The sequence below is a fragment of the Rhea pennata genome, chromosome 20 (genome assembly GCF_028389875.1).
Source record: "Rhea pennata isolate bPtePen1 chromosome 20, bPtePen1.pri, whole genome shotgun sequence".
In the NCBI taxonomy this organism is placed as follows: Eukaryota; Metazoa; Chordata; class Aves; order Rheiformes; family Rheidae; genus Rhea; species Rhea pennata.
Window position 1 is genome coordinate 6382509 of NC_084682.1, and position 23465 is coordinate 6405973.

At 37.1% G+C, this 23465-nt stretch overlaps 1 protein-coding gene across 2 annotated transcripts; it reads left to right on the plus strand.

Annotated features, from left to right (window-relative positions):
- Positions 1–2534: 2534 nt before the first annotated feature.
- On the plus strand, positions 2535–23110 carry NCBP3 (nuclear cap binding subunit 3). 2 transcript variants are annotated; one of them, XR_009960441.1, is made up of 14 exons: positions 2535–2700; positions 4174–4239; positions 6160–6265; positions 7235–7360; positions 10145–10273; positions 12580–12653; positions 13558–13666; positions 14377–14476; positions 14828–14934; positions 16002–16287; positions 17185–17342; positions 18594–18758; positions 19840–20620; positions 22690–23110. XR_009960441.1 is itself a non-coding variant. In XM_062592624.1 (13 exons), exons 1-13 carry the CDS (start codon positions 2548–2550, stop codon positions 20073–20075), a joined length of 1815 nt encoding a protein of 604 aa, XP_062448608.1. In that variant the 5' UTR covers positions 2535–2547; the 3' UTR covers positions 20076–21104. The 2 variants fall into 2 exon arrangements, 1 of the variants encoding a protein (XP_062448608.1); XM_062592624.1 differs by lacking the exon at positions 22690–23110 and having other exon boundaries at positions 19840–21104.
- Positions 23111–23465: the final 355 nt, after the last annotated feature.

Here is a 23465-nt window from a genome sequence, read left to right on the forward strand (position 1 = left end):
GACTTCTCCGGGTAATGATTGGTAACCTTTCCCAAATTCCTCTTCCCTCATGATTTTAGTGCTTAGGCAACACCCCCATTGTGCAGTAGTTTGCTGCTACTGACCCATTCTTTCTGCACAAAAGCTACCATAAAGGTGGAGCCCTTCCGCCCAAACCTGCATGCCCGTACTGGCCTTTCAAAGGCAGAGCATTGCAGCCTGAGATGAATACGAAGGAACAACAGAATTCTTGGCCACAGTTTCAGAATAAAACTAGATCAGTTTTTAATTCTGAAGAATTCACTGCTAAAAATTTAAACAAGATTCTGAAAGAAGCTGCAAGATACAAAGAAAAGATTCTGTTGACCTACTTGAGAGTAAAAGCCCCACTAGTGCCAGCTCTTTTTCACAGCCTAGTTTTTCCCCTCTCAGTGCAGCTAAACTTGATTTGATTGTCCCTGCCAGTCAGCCTAAAGATTATTTTTTTCCTAGGGAGCACTAAAATTTTGGCAACTGCTCCAGAACCACAGTTAATCAGTAGAAAGTTTTTTGCTGAGTTCAGTGAGCAAGTCAAAATCCTGAGAGGGATGTAATATGGTTCTCTAACATTGCTTTGTCCTAGGCAACATTCAAGGATGTTAAAATAAAATTAGGGAAATACTCTGGATTAACTGAAGGCTTCATCTGCTTTCTAATAAGTGCAGTGCTAAAGAATATGGTTTCACATAACCCAATTCTAACTATTACCTAACCATCTGAAGTGGTGGTTTTCTTAAATCTGCTCTAGATCATGTATGTCAATACTATTTCTACCTACAGAATGAAAATGAAAAGGAGGAAGAGGTCCACCTTTTGGTTTCTCTTCTCCATGATCTTGAGAAATAGCATTTCTGCCACAGAGATATGTTTATTCTTGCAGTCATTTCAGAATCTCAGCAGCTGTCTTTGTCCCATTACTACTCACATAGTCATGTTATGTGTATTCTTATGTGTGTCTGGCCTCTGCCATAACTGTTCACATCTGTCTTGGAAGTATCACATGTCTGTGGTTCCTGCCAGATACTGACTACATGATGTCAACACCAAATATAGCACACTGGGGAGTACAGTAGCCATTAGCTGTTTTGTAAGGACCTCTACACAGAGACTGTTAAAAATAATAAACCTGGAAAGTATGACTGGTAGCAAGAAAATATATTGGTCCTGCTGGATTACGTATAAGGGGAGGAGCCCCTATGTTGTCAGCTACAAAATTTCTCCATGCCAGGTTGGAAAAATCAAATTTTATTACTGAAATTTGCTGGGAAGTACTATCAATTCAAAGGAAAGGTGATATATCACAGAGGAGAGTTTTGAGGGTTTTGGTCTGAAATTGTAGAAAATTGAGGAACGGAGTAGTCTGAAACCAAGCAGGACAGAAGGGTCATGCAGCCCGAAAAACAGCAGGTATGTCTACTGAAATCAGCCGGATGTGACAACCAAGGGGGATGGATGTCCTGAACAGGTTCGTTTAAGGTGACTATGAGCTGCAGATGTGATGCAGCTGACAAAATGCAGTTGCAACTGTGGAATTATCAACTGCAGTGTCTTGCTGTGGAGGGGAAGTGCTGATGCCATTGACCAAAGCCATAGTAAGCCCTCAGCTAAAATACTTCTGGTTTGCTGTGTTCAGGGGAGATATAGCTGAACTATAGAGATGAAGATAATTAGGGGAATAAGGAATTTGTTTCATGGGAATGGATCCAAACAGTATGACTTAGCCCAGTGAAAGGAAGGCCAAGAAGAGATAGCACTTCTCTGCTAAAACAGCTTAAACTCAACCCAACAGGATACAGATTTGCCACAAATAACTTAAAGCTGGAAATTAGATTTATCAGATGTGTAAAAGTCCAGAAGGACATTCCTATAAAAAGGGGGAGGGGGCTAGTATTTTAGGAGTCAGATCACTCTAGAAGTCATTGGGGAAAGCACAGCCTGCACCAATAACCTTACAACTCACCACCTCTGTCTCATTATTTTTTTGCTCACTCTGTATTTTTCCCTACAACTTTTCTGCTTTGCTGTAACTAAGTGTCCACGTATTTGAGAGCACATGACAGTGTAGTGGCTCACACGAAAGGATGCCGTGGATCCAAGGCCTGCCTGGAAGCTAAGGGCTGCCCAAGGGGGACAGGCATTTAAAATCTCAGCAAATTCACAACATAATAATCCTGGGGGATCTAAAGGATATCAGCTGCCAGCGCCACCACTGCAGGGCTGAAGGAAGGCGACGCGTCTTCGCTCTTCCCTGAGCGCCTCGGAGTCGGCACGGCCCGCGGCAAACCGTGCGTGGGGAAAATGGCGGCTTTAGCCTCTGCCGATCCGTAGCCGTGGAAGACCGCCGGAGGCGCGCTCTCCCCGAGTCTCTATGGCCCTGACGCGAGTAGCTGGCCGTTGGCGCCGCTCCTGCTGGCAGCCTTGGGTGGCGCTCTATCCGCCGTCGTGTCTCAGTGATGGTTGCGAGCGGCGGCGCTCTGCGCCGCGGCGGGCCGTCTCGCTGGCCGGGCCGAGGGCGGGCCTGGCGGAGCGATGGCGGCCGTGCGGGGCCTGCGGATCTCGGTGAAGGCGGAGGCAACGGCGACAACGGCGGAGCCTCGCGGCGCAGAGCCGGAACCTATGGAGGTGGAAGAGGGCGAGCTGGAGACCACCCCCGTGAGGCGCTCGCTCCGGGAGCTCATCCCGGTGAGGGGCGGGCGAGGACGAAGGAGGAACCAGCCCCGGGGGGCTGGGGGGGGGAGAGGGGGGCTGTGAGGGGGTGTAGGGCGCCCGTGGGGGGAAGGGGCGGGGTCGTGTCGGGCAGGGGGGCTGTGGGGCCGGGGGTTGTCTGAGGGGAGTGCGGGAGGAAGCGGGAAGGGGACGTGCTTGGGGGGGCGCGGAGGTTGAGGGAGGCGTGAGGAAGGGGCTGGGGGGAATGGTGTGGGGCTGGGGGTGGCAGCCCGAGGGGGCGGCCCCGGGAAGGGGGTTGGAGGCGCTGGGGGTACGGGGCTTTGAACAGCAGGCTTGAAGGATTTCTTTTTCGTTTATGCTAATTGCCCCTGGATAATTTTTAGTGAGGCTCTTTAATACCTAAAAAGTGGGTCAGAGTAGGGCTAAACTCCTAAGTAAAGAAAACTTCTGTGGAAATTATTGTAGATGTGAATCTCTGATTAGCTGATTTGCCAACATGCTTTAGCTCCTACCAACTATGTGATCTAAGAGACTGCACGTTACTCTGCTTCTTTGTACTCCAAGAATAAAACCTAGGCAGTGTTTTTTCCACTTTCAAATAACAGATTTTTTTTTCCTTGTTGTAATAACTCTTCACATTTTGCTGCTTCAGAGGAAGTTTAACACTAAGGAAAAGAGTTAGATTCTGTGTGCTTGGCTATTTCTAAACTGAGACTGGATTAAAAGTGCTTTAGCCAAAATAATTATTGCAACACAAGTGTAAACAACACATTTACAGCTACCTAGTGATGGTCCTGAGGCTGCTAGAGCCGGAGTGAAAAGGTGCCGTTGTTACATAAAACAAACAATAGAAGAGATTGAGCTGAGTGACTGGTCCAGTGTATGCGGTGTTTAGTGCGGTCTTGCAAATTCAGCAGACTTGACTGATGGAAATTAAACTTCTGATTTTTTTTCCTTCATTGTTCTTTATATTTACTCTATCAACAGATTTGTATCAGATGGGTTTATATTTTATTGCTTTTTTTTGGAAATAGGTTGTGAAATAATGAATAGAAGAGGGATAAAAGTTGCTTTTTTAACTGCAAGAAAGGTTTGGTGTTCTGACTTCGATTGTGATTTAAAGTTGTAAATTGGAAGTCTGAGAGTCTGATACCTTTATGATTTGACTGTTTGAGTGTTTGATCACTTCCACTGCATTGCTGAGACAGAATAAGTAAAAAGCTTAGCAGCTACAGAGACAGAAACTAAATACTGCCAAAGAAAAGAGTCCTCATACTAAAGGAAGTTTGGTTCATTTGATGTGCTCTTAACTTCACTCATGTCGGTGAGTGTTATGTTTATATACCTGTTTAGGGATGTAGCTTGGAGTACCGATCAAGGAGAAGAGGATGGATTTCTTACAGAACTAGCCTTCTTTTCTTTCCAAAATAGTGAGTTTGTTGATTAAAGCATTCCTCAAGATATTATCACCATCTTGCTTTATTTCAGGACACTAGTAGAAGATATGAAAACAAAGCTGGAAGTTTTATCACTGGAATAGACGTAACCTCCAAGGTAACTTTTGCGTTATGGTAACGCATTTTATTTCTTCCGAAGATGCACAGAAGTTTAGCCTCATGTTCAGATAGCTGGTATTTTTCAGCAACTAGAGAATTCTTTTGTGGGATATGCCTTGTTTCAGGATGTGATGTCTCCTGTAAACTGTAAAAAAAAAAAAAAAAAAAAAAAAAAAAAAGGCATTTTTAAGTCACAGAATATGTGAAGTTGTAGTTTTATGAAGCTGTAGTTTTATGAATCTGTATCTTTGATTTTTTTTTAATTATTGTTATTATTCACATGCAGAAAAAGCTTTTATACCTCCTCAAGAATTTATATTCTTGTTTTGCGGCTTTGGCACGCACTTTAAAAAATGTTTATGTTGAAATTACATCGGTGCTACTCAGTATTGCCAAACAAAGTGCTTTGAGTCACAACAGCTGAGTTTTTTCTTATGCAAGTGTCAGGAAGAAAATTTAGCTTCATTGCCTTGTGTTGTTTAAGGGCATCATATTATTTAAAACTTAGTTTGAAGAATGTGAACAGCTGTTGCATTTAAATAGTTTAAAATTACATAATTCTATTGAACTTCAATTAAATGAACTATTTGATTTCATAGCTCATATCTATACATGTAGTGTTGAATTGGCATTTTTTTCATCGTGTGTAATTGGCCACTACACATAGCATCTGGTAGTGGAGAAAAAAGTATTTAGTCTTCTGTATGCTTTGTAGTACTGGTAACATTTTACAAGTTCAAACAAATACGAATCCCCACAGCAATGTGTTGATAAAAGAAATGTATTCCCATTTTGCATTAGTGAAATTCATCAAAAACTTACCAAAGAGTATAAAAAATATTCCTGATGAAGATTGAAAATCAGCTGTTTTGACTTCAATATCTAGCTTCTGTATATTGTAATTTAGTAAAGAATTCGAGGTTATACTAGCCAGGAGAAAATTGACATCTTTGGTTGTATTCCTTAATCATACAACTTTTAAAAAATCATGGAACTTTTGTAATCCTCATGTAATAACGTAAATTTTGTTTTAAATATTTAAATTTTGTTTTAATAGATGTAGTTAAAGATTTTTTGACATTTTTTTAAAAATAGTAAAAAGCACATGTGTATTTTGAAATATATAATTGGTGGCAATTTTTGTTTAATCATGGTTTATGTTTCAATTTTGAGTTAGATTAGTAAGATCTAAAGCTCTATAACATTTCTTATTAATTCTGTAGAATAAGAATCTTATCAGTCAGTTTCAGTAATTGCACAGGATTCACCTAAGATGTTGCTTACAAGCTGCTTTAGAAGTAGCTAGAATTGCCAAACTAAATAAGATCTTTGTAGTCAGCACTCCTGCTGGTGTTCCCTGTGTGTGGCAGCTCATGCTCAGAGAGATACTTCTAAAGTTTTTATACCATATATAATATGGTATAAATATACCATTATTATATATGGTATATATATATATGATACAAAGCCGTATAAAATGGTTTTATATATGCTTAAAAACAGATGAAAAGTCTTGGTAATTTTACAACAAAAGATGAATTTTCCAGGTGGAGGAAGTGTTTGTTTCTCGAGAGAATTTATTGAGCATAGCCTTTGTACGTCCTTTAGGAAGGGAAAGATAATCTTACTGTTCCATCATAGAGGCTAAGCTGTGGTTCAAGATAGCTTGTTTCCTCTGCACCTTAATTCCCATTATGTTGCTGGACCTATGTTAAAACTATTATGTGGTACAAAAAAAAAGTTTTAATGAATCATTTTCACACTCTGAATCATACATAACTCTTCAAAATTAACAGAATTATTAATACAGATTATTACTGTCTGGTAAATTGTGTTTTAAGTATCTGGTCCTTCAATGCAGCTTGTTTGGAATGCTGCTCTGATTTTTGTTTTGACTGCGTAATTTAACACTTTGCAGGAAGCAATTGAGAAAAAGGAGCAAAGAGCAAAACGTTTTCATTTTCGAGCTGAAGTGAATCTTGCCCAAAGGAATGTGGCACTGGATCGGGACATGATGAAGAAAGGTATGAGTTTATCAAACAGTCAAGAAGAAAAGGTGCCCTTGTTACTTACTCACAGTTTCTGTGCTCAGTTTGTACTATAATACTTCCTACTTTCCTATAGATTTTCCCAAATCGTTGTCAAAATAAAGCACTTCTGTTTTTTCGCCTTTTTTTTGTCACTGCTTTTTAAACTGCTTTATAAAAATTATTTCACTCTTTGTTGTACCAGTGCCAGAACGAAAATATTTCTACGTACCTTGTTGGTGACAATAATTAGTGCTTTTTGTTGAAGATTCACCTTTGAGATCAGCCATACTTAAAGATTTTTAAATTATTTTAAAAGGTCCAGGGTATTGCTTGTGTACTAGGAGAGGATAGAAGACTCTGTCCCGTGCTCAGTGAGATCAGATACAGTGCTGCATGCGCAGAGAATCTAGACTCATTGCATATGTGCTCTAAGATGGCATGCTGGAATGCAAGCAAATCGACTGGGAGATGTGCATTCAACAGGTTTGCACTTCTGGTATCCTGGTAGTTGTCAAGGATTTTTTTTTTTTTCCAGACTGGCAGCCTGGACCAATTAAGCCATGCTCTGTAACAGCTCTCCATAAAACAATGGTGGAAGTGCTTTGTACATGTCTAGATCGCGGGTCTCAGTAGCATTCTGCCTCTTTGGTATTTAACGAATGTACTTTGGTAGTGTTTTCAAAATAAATGTTTTTAAGGCAGTTTGATCTCCATTCAGTACCTGGGTCTACCAACACTCATAATGTTGCAGCCACCTTTTTCTCTTTTTAATTCTCAGATTATTAAGTTTTCCATTGTAGAATAATAATTCAAGTTCTAGTCTTTTAGATCAGTGTACATCATAGTTGTTTTTTTGTGAGCTCCCCGTTAGCTTATTTTAAATGTTTTATAATCATGCGTGTTACTAACAAAAGCTTTTTCTATAGAAATGAGTACTACTTATATATTTCTTTCTCTTCATAGCAATTCCTAAAGTAAGACTGGATACAATTTACATTTGTGGGGTGGATGAGATGAGTACACAGGACATCTTTGCCTATTTCAAAGAGTATCCTCCTGCTCATATTGAGTGGTTAGATGATACATCATGTAAGTAAATGGAGTCTTTTTTTTTCTGTAACTCTTAATCTTTTTTTATATTTGTCTTAGCCCTGCCTTACATTTTTAGTGACTTTTTAAGTTACTGATATTTATCTACCTCAGTTTCCCAATAATTAGCCTTAGTCAAAAGAGATTTGGAATGAAATAATTAGTAACACATGGTGGAAATCAAGCATACTGTCTAGCTGAGTATTAGAAGAAAAATGTCTCACTCATAAATGAGGGCACTTATCGTTACCCCAATCACTGGTTGATAAGGAGGCCAAAGAAATGCAGCAGTAGCCAGAAGTGTGGCCAGTGACCAAATTGCCAAAGCAGGAAAGCCACTGATGTGGGATATGAATGAGTTCATTACAAGCTAAAGTGGTATTGTTCAAAAATTGTGATCCAGTTAACAGAATTTGAAGTAATGAATGAAAATAAACTGATGCATAGAGAAGGAAAAACTATATTGTGCTTAGGAAAATGTAAAAGAGAAAGCATCTAACCAGAAAGTGATGATTGACTATCTGAAGTTACTGGAAAGGGAGAGCATAGAATAACTTGCAAGCCTCTAAGTGACAGAAAAGAAGAAGATCTAAAAATTTTGTATTGCTTGCTTTTGATGTAGGTAGTATACCCACTTTTAAGTATCATGAAAAATGATATTTGGAGAGAAGATTACTGAAAAGTGTCTGTGTGCAACTAGGCAGATTGGTATGGTTTTGTGCTGGGAAGGAACAGACTTGATGTAATATTCTTTTAGAGCATTCTTAAGGAGGAATTAAAGTGGGTGGAAGAAGGTAGCAGCTGGATGTGGTCTACATAGACTGGAAAAGGAATGCAAATTCACATTTCAAGGGCTGTTTTGCAGAGTATGTGTGCAGTGAGATTGTCAGAATGATATAAAGTTGCTGACAGTTGTGCTTTCCTCTGTGATATTGAAGATGGTAGAAGAGCTGTTTGCCCAGCCCCAAAATGGCACTGGATCATGGAACTGGAAGGCTTTGAGATTGTAATGTGGCTGGAAATCCTGTAACTGGAAATTTCATATGAAAAAGAAATAGGAGCCAGTGCAAATTTCCCAACTGAATTGGGATTACTGGGGGCTACTTTATTGGCAAGCATGGCAAAGACCAGATAATTAGTGGAGTGCAGTTCTTGGAATGACGGTATAGGAATTAAGTCTGAATGCAACACTAAAGATACAGTATACTACAAAAATATTAGTAACCTTGAAGTCAGTGTGTGTGATGGTTTGCTATATAGGCAGAAATTGACAGAAGATGTGAAAAACAATGAGCCCTGGTAGAAAATTGCAGTAAAGAATTACTAGATGAATGTGTGATGATGCTTACACTAGCAAGTGCACAGCTTAACATTTGTATCTGAGGTATTTTTTCTGAAATGTTACATCAGTGAATTTAGTGTAGAATAAGAGTAACCTTGGAATGCAAAAATACTAGCTTCGGAGTTTAACCATACTTTCACCATTTATAGTTAAAACTCACTTGATTATTTGGTAGTTCGTTCTGCGCTGTATTTAAGTAAGCATGCTGTTAGATTAGTAATATAAGGTATTGTTATGCTCAGCTGTGATACACATTGATATGAAACCTGGGTGAAAACTTTAGGAAGAAGCATTGTCTGTTCATCGTAGATTTGTGTCACAACATGGCAAAAACATGAAAGTTCCCAATTGAATTACATCTCAAGGTGTCTTAGTGCAAAGGTGAGTTGAGACAGCATTCTGTGCTTCAAACTGAGGAATGTAAAATTGTAAAGGCTGTGAAAATTTGGCATGTCAAGGGCAGGCAGGTATACTTACATGAAAAACTTATTAGCCAGTTTTTGAACTTAGCATCTGGGTGCTCCTCACCTTGTAAGTCTTGTGGATCCAAGTAATAGAAGAGGGGCTTTTTTGTATGTTTTGAGATGCTATGTAGTTTTTAGGATGTCTGAATACGTTTATTGCTGTCATTTCCTGAGCTGCTTAATGGCAGAGCAGCAAATAACATTTGTAGCTGTGTTTGTATTGAATGCATCCCTAGAGAAAGCTTTTGTTCTAAATCCATTTTTAAGGATTTTTTTTAGCTCTTTGAATTTGTGTCTTTAAAATGCTTTTATTAGCCTAATAAATTATCATTTTAATTTATACTTAAGATCTTGGTACTTAAGGCATGTACATGAGGCAGATACTGAATCTCACTGTACCTTTCTAAGTGCTCTAGAAACTCTAGTCATCACATAGTTTATCAATGTATACTATAACCTCTGCTAAATATTTGAACAGACTCCTATTTTTCTGCCTTTTGGAAAAGATAACAGAATTCTGCAGTAAGGTCCAAGGTATTGTTAAGTTACCAAAAAAAAAAGAAAAAAAGGAAAAAAAAAGGTTTATTTCCTATCTTTGTTTTAACCACATTTATGTACTAATACAGTCACGGGACACATTAGCCCTGATTCAATATCCTAATTTGCTGTGCTTGGGAAGTATTCAATAATATATATGGTTGTGCATTTCAGTGGCTTTGGTTTCGATCAATTGTTACGTGTTTTTTTTTGTAAAGTGTTGAAAGCTGTATGTCCCTCAGCTTATCAAATGTGCTAAATAATGTCTTCCCCTGCAAAGAATATATCTGATTACTTTTTTTCATGTTGTTTCATAAGAATGTTTCTGAACTTTTGTTAGTGTTTTCTCTCCAGTAAGGAAGTGTATGTAACTACTTGTTTTACCTTTTTTTTAAAAAAAAAATTGTTTTGTTTGTGTGTGTTTATGTGTGTATGTCATAGGTAATGTGGTCTGGCTTGATGAAGTAACAGCATCACGGGCCCTAATAAATATGAGTTCCCTGCCTGATCAAGAGAAACCAAAAAACAGGGAAAACAATGAAGAGAAGACAGCTGAAAAAAACAAGAAAGGTAGATGAGATATGCATATATAGAGATGATCTAGTAAAATCAATGAAACTTGTGCTTGGGTACTGCATAATCTAAGTTACTGAAGGAGCTTCTATCATACAGTTTCAGGTAAATGTATTCTGCCGCTTTAAAAAAGGCTTTCATCTTGGAAACCTTTTGAAGAAGCTGCTTCTTAAAAGGTGGGTTGGAGCTAGACCAAAAGCAATAATTCAGTCCCTACTGAGCATGTTAGGTGCAGGGTCATATTCAGATATGATGCTTGTAGTGTTACAGCTCACACAGAAGTAAGTCTGTGTGATGTGCATGCAAAGGAGGTAAAAGGATGGATGGTAAGGGTGTGGAAAATAGGTGTAAGAAATTGTCATATTTTTTGAAAAACAGCAGTCAATTCCTTTGTTTGAGACAATGCCATCCTTTACCATGTGTATTGTTAACACTGACATGCCAATGGATCACTTCACTGCTGTGCGTATCATCTCTAAATGTGGCCCTCATACTTTTAGAGAAGAAGCACACTGAAAAGTCAGTTATAATGGAGCAAAGCAGCAAAACACTTTGATGTTGTGGTGAATCTGGTACCTGCATGCCCTAGTTTTAAATCCATTTTACTTCTATGGATATAAATTGAGAATTAGGCTTTTGCTACCTTATGACTGTGTAGAACTGTTTTGCTGTTAGGCTGAGGTGATTAATTGCTGTGGTTCAAAGTACTGTACCACACAGTACTAACAAAGAGCAATGTTATGTTAACCCTGTTAAATAGCATATTTAATTCAGCTCTATCAACAAAATGCAAATGACCAATCTCTATTCAAAACCTGTCTTTGAAGTCTATTTTTTTAGGGCTTTGTTGATCTCATGGATCCTTCTTACTTATCTCCCTTTCTTCTTGCTTTTCTGCACAAGGCAGTGCTGCTCAACAATTCATGTAACTTTCAAATGCTGAGCAAATGTTGATAATGCTTTAAGTAAGGTTGCTCTGAAGTTTTTGGACATTAGGGAATGTCTTAATTAAATAGGTAATAATATTTCTATATTAATCCTTTTGGCCACAAAATACATATTGCACCATCATTACACTACATCACATATGTAATAAAAAGCGTTGTCATCTGAATTCCTCCTGCATACACTTATTCACCTGTTCCTCTGGACAAGTGGGATATTAAGTAAAGTTCAGACCCTTTGATTACACCTTAAGGAATGAGATGCATATAGATATACTGAAATGTTTTGATTCAGTTGCATTTCTTTTTTAGATAAGAATTTGGGAGTTATTTAGATAGCTAAGGAAGCAAGAGATAATACCACAAGAAGTTAACAATTTTTTTTCTTTTTTAAGTGGATGAATGCTCTCTCTGATGGAATTTAAATATTCAGGTTTGAATTTGGCTAATTTATCTTCCTGAATGCTCTCTTTGGTGTCAGTTTGGTTAATTGTGCTTCACTTTCTTCTTTGAAATTGTGTATACTTGTCAAGATCAGTTGAAGAGCTCCTGCTCTCCATTATGAATTGTCAAATCCATTGTTGGAGGAGATTATATTTCAGAGTTCTTTATTTTCACAGTTTCCGTAGTCTTATGTAGCATCTATAAAGTACTCTGAGATCTCTGCATAAGAAGTGACACTGTTATGTGTTAACAGTTATCAATATAGAGGGTTTTTTTGAGGAATATTTGAAAAAAAAAATCCAATCACAGTTTTCCCATTGAAAAATCTATGTTAGCATTTCACAATTTAAGTAGTTCTGGAAGTATCTACTCTTCTATTTATTATTTAACTTTGAAATTAAGTCTTAAAGTTGGAGTTTTGTTTTTTTGAGCTGTCTCAGAAACTTTTAAACTTTTGAATAGTAATCTACTTAAGATCTTTCGTATTGGATACTTGTAGATGCTTAGCAGCATTTTAAAGAGAGGGAGGAGGAATTAGGCTTTTGAGTGCCTTTTCAAATCTTGCCCTTGCTGATCTCTGTTGTAACTTGAAATGCAGTGCTATTTCATTTGTTTTCAGTTGTAACTTCAAATGCAGTGCAATTTCATTTGTTTTCGAATAATTAAATTTATAATCCATGTGTGCTGCCTTAGGCACTTGTCTGCACAGAGGCTGTCTGATTAATGTCATTCTGTACTCCTGCATGTTTCAAATTTGTGTAGACATTTACTGTTTTGATTATTCTCTAGGCTGCACAGAAGAGTGGATAACATCTTCAGTTTGATTTCAGAGACTGTAGGTAACGTTAATGAAATACTGCTGACACTAAAGTGGAGACATTTTCCTTTCTTTTTCTTTTTTTTTTTCCTTTTTAGAAAAAACAGAGGAAAGTTCTGATGATGAAACAGAAGAAGGTGAGGTTGAAGATGACAATCCAAGTGATGTTGAGGTCAGTATAGAAAGAAAGAGAAAGCACTAATGTAAAACTTTTGCTCTGGTTGGTGTAAAGTTCTCAAAACATTATAGTTTTAACTACATGAGTTCTAATTAATAATTATCAAAGTAGATTGGATGGAGAAATGACAGGAAGAGCAAATATGCTGTTGGAGAGACTATCCACGTAAAAATGCTTTGTCGAAGTAGATTTGGAGGAATGAAAGGGCATTCAGCAGCTAAGAGCTTGAGTGGCAGCTCTTTTCTGGTGAGAGAAAACACAAAAGAAAAATAAGAGACTGAATAATGTTCTAAAGTTAGTGCCTAAAGAGACAAAAAGGATTTACGCTGTCCATGGATTTACTTGGGAATGGGCATATACATTGACTTTTTGTCAAGTTAATCTTTGGCTGAATACATTACAGGTGTGATTAGTTTTTCTTGATCACTTGGATCATTCAGGATACTAACACTCACAGAGGTCATGGAAATCTGAATTTTAGCCTATATAACATAAATACTGATTTAAAAAATGCTTTTTACTCATTGTGTGAGGGTATGAGAACCTGTTAATGAAACCAGTTAGAAATTAAACAAAAATTAAAACCAAGTGTTTGTTTTTCATTGTCCAACTTAAGTGCTATTTATTTGCTGAATTTTAATCAGTACTGTAGTTTCACTTGGAAAATTACTGTATTTAATAATCTGAGATAATATTATGAAGGAAGAGAAGTAATATTTTAAATCTTTAATACAAATTACTTAAATTCATATCAGTTTGTCAGGAAAAAGAAAAGTTCTTTTGAACAGGATTTGAAAAGTGACTTAATAATCAGTTGATTGCTTCTCTTTAAGCAATCCATTTACATTCAACAGTAATTTTATTTTTGAGTCCAAAATACCTTTTTTGCCCCCCAAAGTTGGATGCCCTCTCCCAGGTAGAAGAGGATTCTCTCCTGCGTAATGATCTTCGCCCTGCCAATAAACTGGCTAAAGGAAACAAGCTATTCATGAGATTTGCTACTAAAGGTAAATGAACAGCTTAACAAGCATAATGAATTGATTGCTTGTTGCAGTTTTATTTGTTGGCTAATTAATAACTCGAATGACCTAATTTTTATTTGAAAAACTGTTAGTTTTGCTAAGCTTTAGGTGTTAAGATTTTACAATAAATATTTTACTATTGTTTATAAAATTTTATTTTGGGCTCCATATGAGGCATTCTTCCCAATACCATAGAATAGGTTTTACAATACTCTTCTCCACAAAGGTTAACCTCACATTTTATAAATATGAAAATAATTTGAGATGTTTATGAGGTATTAGTGGAAACTATTACTAAAAACAGTTGAGTTACTCATAAATATGATTTACTAAAATGAACATATGTATGAAAAGTGACCATGGAGAATAAAAAAGTCAGGACTAATGTAAGTACAGCCTCCAGCAGTTACAGTGGGATGTAATACACTATAAAGCTAATTCATAGAAAGTCAGCATGTCCACTGAATTTAATTTCTGAACACAAATAAAACTCCTTTGGGAGGAGAAATTTCATAGGTGGTGTCAGCAAAATTGCATCCTTCCATGAGGAAGACTGAAGTAATATTGATCTGTAAGACACATTCAGTCTTCCTTTCATTCTCTGTGCCTTTGGCTGGATGGTTATTTATTTTTACGTTAGTGTAGTATGATATACTCTATGGGGGGAAAGATTCCTTTAATTTATGTTTTTTCAGATGACAAGAAAGAGCTGGGAGCTGCAAGACGAAGCCAATATTACATGAAATATGGCAATCCCAATTATGGAGGCATGAAGGGGATTCTTAGCAATTCTTGGTGAGCATTCTTAGTAATTCTCTGAGTATAGGATAGAAGAATGGGAACATACCAAGTACTCAGGATAGTCTAAACTTGTTTAAGTTGTAGATTTTTCTTTCAGATGTAGATATTGAAGTGTGAATCATATTTTAGCAAAGTGACTATGAATTTGCAAGGCAAATATTTTTCTCTTGGAATTAATGAACATTTATATTGAAAACATTCTGACAGAACAGGCTTCTGGCATAAATGTGTTTGTCCCCTATTAAAGGGAGTGATAGTTGCGTTTGCTTAATCTAGGACTGGAGATACAGCTCCAGTCCGTTATGCCTTTTCTGTGACAGAAATATCCTTTTAATGGTGTTTCAGGAAGCGAAGATACCATTCACGTCGAATCCATCGGGATGTGATAAAGAAAAGGACACTCATTGGGGATGATGTTGGCTTGACTCCTCCTTATAAACATCGTCATTCAGGTAGTTGATGCCAATACACAGAATCTATAAGGACAAAAAAGAAATGTAAGGCTGGAAAGAACCTTAAACAATGTGTTGTCTAATCCCTTGCAGTGCGTGAAAGTCAGGTATACTTCTTAAAAACAAACAAGCAAACAAACAAAAAACAAAATTGAGGTACATTTTAAGATTTTACAAGGAACACCTGAGGTCTAAACTTCATGCTACTCGTCGGCTTACCAAATAGTTGACACTTTATTTGATGTTTTTATTTTACAAATTTAGGACATGGGGCTGTATCATCAATGGCAAAGAAAAAGAAAAATCTCTTTAAACTTTGTGGCAATTTGTCGTATTTGCTCTTTCAATTCTGTTGTTTGAAATAGCGAGCACTAGATATGGAACAATATAGCTAAGAAAATACTATTAATCAGGCTTGAGTATCTGCAGATAGCATCTAAAGTAGTGGGTGTGCATTAGAAAAATAATTGGTATAAAAATCTTTGACTTGAGAAAAACATAATGTCTGTAAGTTTCATAATATCCTGGTAGGCTGTTAAAAATAATGGATGTATCAAATCACACTAAAGATTTTTTGTGCTGATAATGTACTGTCTTCTGGAATGATATCTGTGCACTGCTGATAACCAAATAGAAAAGGTTGATTTATATCTAAATCGGTGCATATATAGTAAATTCAGACTAATCACGTGTGTGTTCTTTTGGCATTACTGCTCACGAGAGTTGGAGGAATTGTATAGCTTGCACAGCCAGCAGTTGTTGCGTTAAGTCCTACAAGAAACAATTAGACTCTATATACTCAGTTCAGCTTTGTACTTCAGCAGTCTGCTGAGACTGTGAACAACACAGACTTGTTTTCTGTCGTGGTGATTTACCTCCACTTAGATTATTCTCTAATACAGATTCCACCTAGAGTATTTTGCAAATCTCTCTTTAGTCTTGAAGAACTACATACACTTCCTATGAAAAGAAGGATCACTTATTTTACGGTGGGTTTTTTTGCCTTTGTTTCAAGGTACTTTATATGAACAATAGATTTCAGTTTATCAGAATATGTTTTGCTACAGGCCTAGTAAATGTTCCCGAGGAGCCTATTGAGGAGGAAGAGGAGGAGGAGGAAGATCAGGATATGGATGAAGATGATAGAGTTGTGGTTGAGTACCGTGATGAACTGCAAGCTTTCAAACAGTCTAGAGACCGCAGTACAGCCAGACGATCAAGTGCTAGTGCATCTGATTCTGATGAAATGGACTATGATCTTGAACTGAAAATGATATCAACCCCCTCTCCCAAAAAAAGCATGAAAATGACAATGTATGCAGATGAGGTGGAATCCCAACTGAAAAACATTAGGTAAAAGCTTTTTTTTTTTTTTTTTTTTTTTTTTTTTTAAGTAGTAAGTAGCATTGAAGAGGCATACTAATCTAACTAAATAAGGTGTAAAGTTGGTTCTGTTCAGGTAATTATGTCCATATTTGAGAAGGTGGTTTTGCACTATGAAGAAGTGAGATAGAACAAAATATTAGTGTGACTGAAGATACCTATGGTCAACAGTGCCAGGAGCTGATAATGCTTTGGGGAAGGTGACGATATATCAGTCACAGTTGTACACATGAAAAGTTCTCGGTGGTAGATGATAAGTCTCTTTGAAATCTTTCCTTAGCTGACTCTTCCCTTAAGACTGATTAAAGCGGATCTTACCAACAGAACTGTAACAGCTTAAAGATTTGACGCTGTTGAAGCTGCAGTTTTAATTCTTAGCATAGTTTTGTAGTAGATATTTTAATGAAGAAATACAAAATACTGAAAATGCTGATGTCATTATGGCTCTATTAATAACCTACAGTATACGTAATTTAAGTTAAAATAATTTTAAAACATGAAACTTTGGTAGTATAATTGTACAATGGTTTATTATAATATGTACTAACTCTTACAAATTCTTAGGTTATTCATTTGCTCTGAATTTTGACCTAGAGGCATTGCTGTAGAGAGACAAACTTGATGTTTGACCAAACTTGATGTTTCAGCTACCTGAAAATAGATACAGAGGTATTCACATGATTGTTGTTAGACTCAGGATTATGACTAGAACACGTGCTCTCTTAAGTAATGTTTTATACCCCTGTTTCTCAGTAGAAAAACCTTGATTTTACTGTTTTCAGTGATGTAATTTTATATAAAAGAATTTTTAAGAACTATACTAGATTTAAGGTAAGGGACTTTTGAATCTATTGTTATTTTATTTAGGAACTCTATGCGAGCAGATAGCATAGCAACCAGTAATATCAAAAATCGGATTGGCAGTAAAGGATCATCAGAGAAAGTTGCAGATGTAAGACTTCTGTTAGAAGAAAAACGTCAGAATAATAATGGGCCACGTCAGCCAAACAGCATTGTAAAATCAGGTAATTTGAAATTTTTACACTGGGCAGAGTTGTTACTGGCTCATAAAGATGAGTGTATTTATTTCACATCAGTCTTCCACAGAACTGAGGAATTCTGTTCAGCAGCACTTTCTGCATTCATACAGTTAATTTTCCTCACTGGGAGCCAGAGCTGGGGATTGCTTTTGGGGAAAAATGAAGTACATTTAAGTCAGAGTGTGACATTTATTCAATTTCTTTGCCTGTGTGTCTGTTTCCCCCACTTTATCCTTTTAGATTTAGTTACTCCTTGAAGCAGAGAATCTAAACCTCTCTATGGGAAAGTAGGTAGCACTTTCAGGGGCTTATGTACAAAATTAAACTTGAGACTCTAGCTACTTATATGAAAGTATCTATATAATGTGAATGTGAAGCTATTTTTTATTTGGCAATTAATTTACACTTTTTGGCAAAAAAAAAAAAAAAAGTATATGTGTATGTAATTTCAGCTACCTCTGGCATATGTAGTGTCCAAAGGTTGTCTGACTGACAGTGTAAGATACTCTTTTACACCGGTGCAATGTGGAAGTTGTGTTAGTGTATTTTGCCACTTCTGTGCATTTTGAGGCTCTGATAACTTGCCACCTGAGTCTTTTAGTTTTCTTTGCCCTCTTATTTCTGTTTGGACCGGACCAGGAGCATCAAGCCAAACGAGACAAACGTCAGAATACATGATTCGCATCCCTTCATGGATTAATTTTCAGTCCATTTAGGATTCTTATGTTCTGGTTTTCATTTTCTTCTGCAAGATACTAAGCAGTATTAGAATTCTAAAGTTAGTTAGTTATTATCTGAAAGGAATCATAAAAGGCATAACTTCCCTGTAATCATACCTCATGTTGGATACATACTTCTCTTTCCATTGTTGTGCTGCTAAATTAGAAGTGCAGCAAGCTATGGAGTAATTATTCCTTTTTTTTTTTTTTTTTTTTTTTTTGGGTCCTTTGTTCAGAACACGGCCTGAAGACAATTAATGTCAAATTTATTGGAGGGAAAAAAGGGGGAAGAGAGGATCGGGGAGGAAATCTAGACAAGTGGTATTGTATACATTTCCAGAACTGAATGCTGAGCATGAAAGACCTAATGAAAAGAATTCGGAAAGGTTAAAAAAAACGAGTCACCTCTCTAGTTAGAAGTTTTAGAAAGTGAGTGAAGAACATAAAATTAGCTGGCAGAACTAAACTAAATGCAGCATGTAATTTTTGTCATTTTAATCACTGAAAATATCCACAGATGTGCGGCAGAGACTGGGAAAAAGACCACATTCTCCAGAAATTAAGTCTCCAAGTAATACCTCTGCTCCTCGTCGAGAACCAATATCAGATGTACACAGCCGATTAGGAATCCCCAAACAAGATGTAAAAGGCCTCTACTCTGATACCAGAGAGAAGAAATCAGGTTAGTTTTGTAGAGAAAATGTGATAATGCAATCTCTTTGATTTTAGAATGTAAGAGGAATTTCAACTGAAGATCATGCAGGATGTTTTGTTAAGTGAAATTGAAGGAGAATTAATAAATGTGTGGTCAGACCTTTGAAGTCTACAAAAACTTGGGAAGAATTTATAGCAAATCAAAAGTGTCAGACTCTACCCCGAAGAGATATTGATTTCACTCACATAAAACGTAATGGACTGTATACATATTTCACAGGGCAGGTGAAAGTCACCAGTAAAAAGGGTTATTTTGAGGGAGAATTGTGGCAACAGAAGTATAACTACATAAAGAACAAGGGAAAACAGTGTCTAAGTGACTCCTGAACGCTGCTCTTTTTCCTCATTTGAATATTATATTTATTTTCCAACTGCGTTTTTTAGAGTTGTGAATATTAGATTGAAACAATGGTAATTAGTTTTCTCTTGGATATGGAAAGTAACTTTCTACTAACACATTTGTGTCCATACTAGAATACTTCATGTGGACTCAACTAAGATAAATTTTACTTATGCTAATTTTACTAATGCCTTTTGCCTGCACAGTTCAGCTTGTTACTGTTTACATTGTCACCCATGTAATAGCTATATTGGTAAAGAATATAGAAGTCTGAACATCTTTGATCTTTCATTGAAATAAGCAGAGACTTCTCTAAATATATGCAGGGAATTTCAGCTGAGTAAGACAGCAGTATGTTTATATAGGTATGTTTAAAAGTAAAAGCATACTTTAAAACTGTGGTCAGAAGAAGACCATAAAGTAAGTGTGTACTGGCAGTTCAGACATGTGGCATTCTCTGCAAATGGTGTGAATGAGGCTTTGTTGATCCTCCCATATTTTAATTTTGACTGCTGCTTCAAAGCATAGTTCTATTCCAAACATTAAGATGGGAGAAATTGGAGTACCAGGAATATTTAAGGAGATGCAGTGAACTTAGAACTTGATTTTTCAGACTTCTTTCAGAACTGTTAGTCCTATCATTTTATGTTGTTTCTTTAAAAAAAAAAGTTGGGTTTTTTGTTTGTTTGTATTTCTCACATCTAATTAGGTAATTTATGGACGCGCTTAGGATCTGCTCCGAAGACACAAGAAAAGACTTCAGATAAACCTGAAAACTCTGTAGCATCTCCAGAGGAAGATGATTCAGAGCTTCAGCGGGTTTGGGGTGCTCTCATTAAGGAAAAAGAACAGTCTCGGCAAAAAAAGAGTAGATTGGATAATTTACCATCTCTACAGATTGAAATCAGCCGGGAAAGCAGTTCTGGATCAGACACTGAATCATGATGGTTTTTACATTCTGAGCCTCAAGATTATGACTCTGCAATATAGCAAGATTTCCTTTGCCCCAAAGCTGGACATTGGCAAAGACTCTGCAGTGAAGGTTCCAGAAGTGTCTCCATTCCTTTTATACGAAAATAGAGATGCATATACCACTTGAAACCTAAAGCAATCGCATTTGTCTGCAGTCTGTGGTTGGCCCTGTGTTATGTAGGGCATTGTCCCATATGTTTATCACAGCAAACTTACAGTTAATTCTAGCAAAATATGTTTCCCTGAGCTTTGAACTTAGAAGAGGCGGAAATACTCTGTATTTTTAAGATCTTTTTGTTCTTAATATTTGTAACACGGAGTCTTTTAACAAAATATTTTACACAGTTCATCCAAAGAACAGGGCATTTCATAATCAACAACACTGCTTTGCCCTTCTGGCTGTTACCAGCACCTTTCCTTTCCTCCTAAAATAATAAAAATAATGCTTCCTGGGTGGAGAGCCAGCATGGATAAAGCATAAAGGGACTGTCACATCCCCTTCCTCCAAAATACTGAATGTAAGTCTAAGATAATTTTTTTTAGTACAGGCAAGTTTCAAACAGTATCCAAGCAGCATCATTGCTCTCAAAGAGTTCCACTTACTTGTTTTGGTGATACTGTGTTCTGCTGTAGTAAATTGAGGTTCAGGACTGCAAAGTTCGATGTTTGAGAATTGTGCAAATTCCTGGGGATTTTTTTTGTTACATGCTGAAAATTTGTATTTCTTTCAATTTAGCTGTATTATGTTTTGAAGAAATCTAACAATTTAAAAACTTACATTTTTATATTTGTGAAAATTCTCCTGTTGGCCACAGTGAAAGCTATAGTGGTGTTTCCCTGTGTGCTGTTTAACTATATATGTGTGTGTATATATATATATATAATTGAAAGAGAAAAGGAAGATTATAGGATCAGTGTCTCATGTCAATATTTTTCAATGCTCTTATTGTATAGTACATGTGGATATGCACATGGTTGACTTGTTACATTCAGCTTTTTTACCCACATACCCTCCCTAGCTAGGTAAAAGGTTGATCAGTGGGCAGCTGCATTTTTTTCTTCCTGTTGCCTGTGGCATTTATTTTGATTGCCAGTAATTCTCAATAAGGAATAATGATAGCATATCACGTTCTGATGAATAGAACATGTAGCAAGAACATTGCCTGCTACGTTTTGACAGTGTGGAAAATTGTCTGCGTTGTCCTGATTTCCATCAGCCCCAAATGTCTATGAATTTCTTCCCTTTTCTGCTTTTTAACAAATTTCATCTTTTTTCTTCTGTTTTTATACTAAGTTGAAGTTGGTTTGAGGCCTCACAAAAGCAAGGAATCTGCAGTTAACTTTCTTTATTGCTTCATTATGTGTGAGAATTAGCAGCATGTAAAATGAAAGGTGCAGTGACTAAAAGGGCAATCTGAGGACTGACTGGGCTTCAAGCCATACTATTTTCTTGTGGCACCCTTGATTTTTTTGTATTTAATTATTGGATCTATAAATGATTCATAAAAATACTGTTACGAGTAAATGACTGCAATGTCTGATCACTGTAATAATTCATTTTAATGTGTGCTTTCATTAATGTCCCTTCTTTAGCTTTAAAATAGAACCGTACTTATACAGAACCTGTTTTTCAAGATCCTGATAAATTTATTTAACCAGTAGTTTTTTCCAGTAAACTTTCGTGTTGTATTACTGCCTCGGATCCAGTATGACCTTCTTTTTCCTCAAAGGAGAAGGTAGATAGGAATCATGGACCTGCCCTATGGAGACAGGCTTCTGCGTTGTTCTGAACCCCTGCGTGTTTCTGAGCTCAGCAGCTGGCTGTGATCTGTTGTTAATGTTGCTAATAACCACTGTATTTCCATGTAAATACTCATAATTTGAGTTTGGTGACGGACAGAGACTAAGTGGTGTGAAAGGTAAAATGTGAGCAGAAAATCTCTTCAACGGTTATAAAAAGATCTGAACTAAAGGATGTATGAAGTCAAGAGGACCGGTGTAGGCGACGGCTTGCATTCGAGGAAGAGGAGCCATTAACACTGGATCTGCCTTCCACTTGGTCATTACTATGCCTTACAAATGCTCCCTTATTAGTAGGGTCCATCGTGTTCATGGTTGAGGGGAGAGTTTTGTGTGGTAATGAGAACACAGTAGCTTAAATGCAAGAAAATAGAGGTTTACTGTTGAAAGGACCTACAGAGATTTTTTTTTTTTGTAATTGAGTGCTTCCCTAGTTTCGCTTTTTGATGATGTTTAGAGAAGCCTTGAAAGGTGTTCGCTGGTGTCAGGAATTGTAGCCTTAGTTACTTGAATATGAATTGCTGGGTTCTGATCGTTAAAAATGAGCACTAGATCTTTAGCAAATGCTTTTTCCTGAACATAGTTAACTGAAATCTGTTTAACTTATAGAAAGATTGCATAGAGTGTTTTTTCTCTTTTTTTTTTTTTTTTTTTTTTTTCTCTTTAGTAATGTGGTTTTGGTCTTTCATTAAATTCTCTGTTGTTAGTGTATTACAGGCTAGACTAATTACTATTTTAATGTAAGGAGCAAAAATAATTGATCTTTTTTTTTTTTTTCTCCCCATAGTAAAAAGGATGCAAGTCCTAAAAAGGTCATTTTCAAGTAATTTGATGTCAAAATAAATGTTCTGATACTGAGAAGAGCAACCTATGTATTTTACTACAGTGAACTCATGTTGAGAATTGGAAATCTGAGTTTGGTTTTGGCTTTTGCTGGAGCATATACTACAGAAGAAATGTGAATTTTAGGTGACTTGTAAGACCTTTTTCTTTTTTTTTTTTTTTTTTTGCACATGGTTCAGGTGAGTTCACTGCGCAGAAGCGCTCAGCGTGCGGGTTGCAGGTCCCCTCCGGCAGCTGTCCTTCCTAGGGCTTGAAAGCCGAGGTTTTTCGTTTTTCTTTGAAGATAATTGCATGAGCTAAGTTACTAAAGGCGAGGGGAGGGAGGAAGGAAAGCAGAATAAAAATTATTTTCAGTTCCAGGTGAAGCTATAATGTGAAAAATGTTTTTTTATTAATATTATTTATTTAAACAGTTGATACATTCCAAATAAAAGCGGCTTGAACTTAGCAGTGGCATATCCGACTTTCCTCACGGCTGTGCGGCGCCAGGAGGAGGAGGAGGAAGATGGTGCTGGCACTGGCACTTCTCTTCCCGCAGGGCCTGGGGCGGCCCGGGCTGGCAGAACAGCCTTAGGCTTTAAACCTCAGCTGCACGCTGTGTCTCGGCGTGCGGCAGACGAGAGATTCCTGTCGCCGGTGCCCTCGGCCAAGCGTGCGGCTACTCTGAGCCCCGCTTAACCGCCGGGGACGCGGCGCGGCGGCGGAGGGGAAATGGCTGGC

What these genes read in the sequence shown, in the direction of transcription:
- NCBP3 (XM_062592624.1), top strand. Translation starts at nt 2,548, where the DNA reads ATGGCGGCCGTGCGGGGCCTGCGGATCTCGGTGAAGGCGGAGGCAACG. An exon ending in TCGGGACATGATGAAGAAAG is followed by an intron (nt 6,266 to 7,234) that starts GTATGAGTTTAT and finishes TTCTCTTCATAG; the next exon opens with CAATTCCTAAAGTAAGACTG. An exon ending in AGCTGAAAAAAACAAGAAAG is followed by an intron (nt 10,274 to 12,579) that starts GTAGATGAGATA and finishes TTTCCTTTTTAG; the next exon opens with AAAAAACAGAGGAAAGTTCT.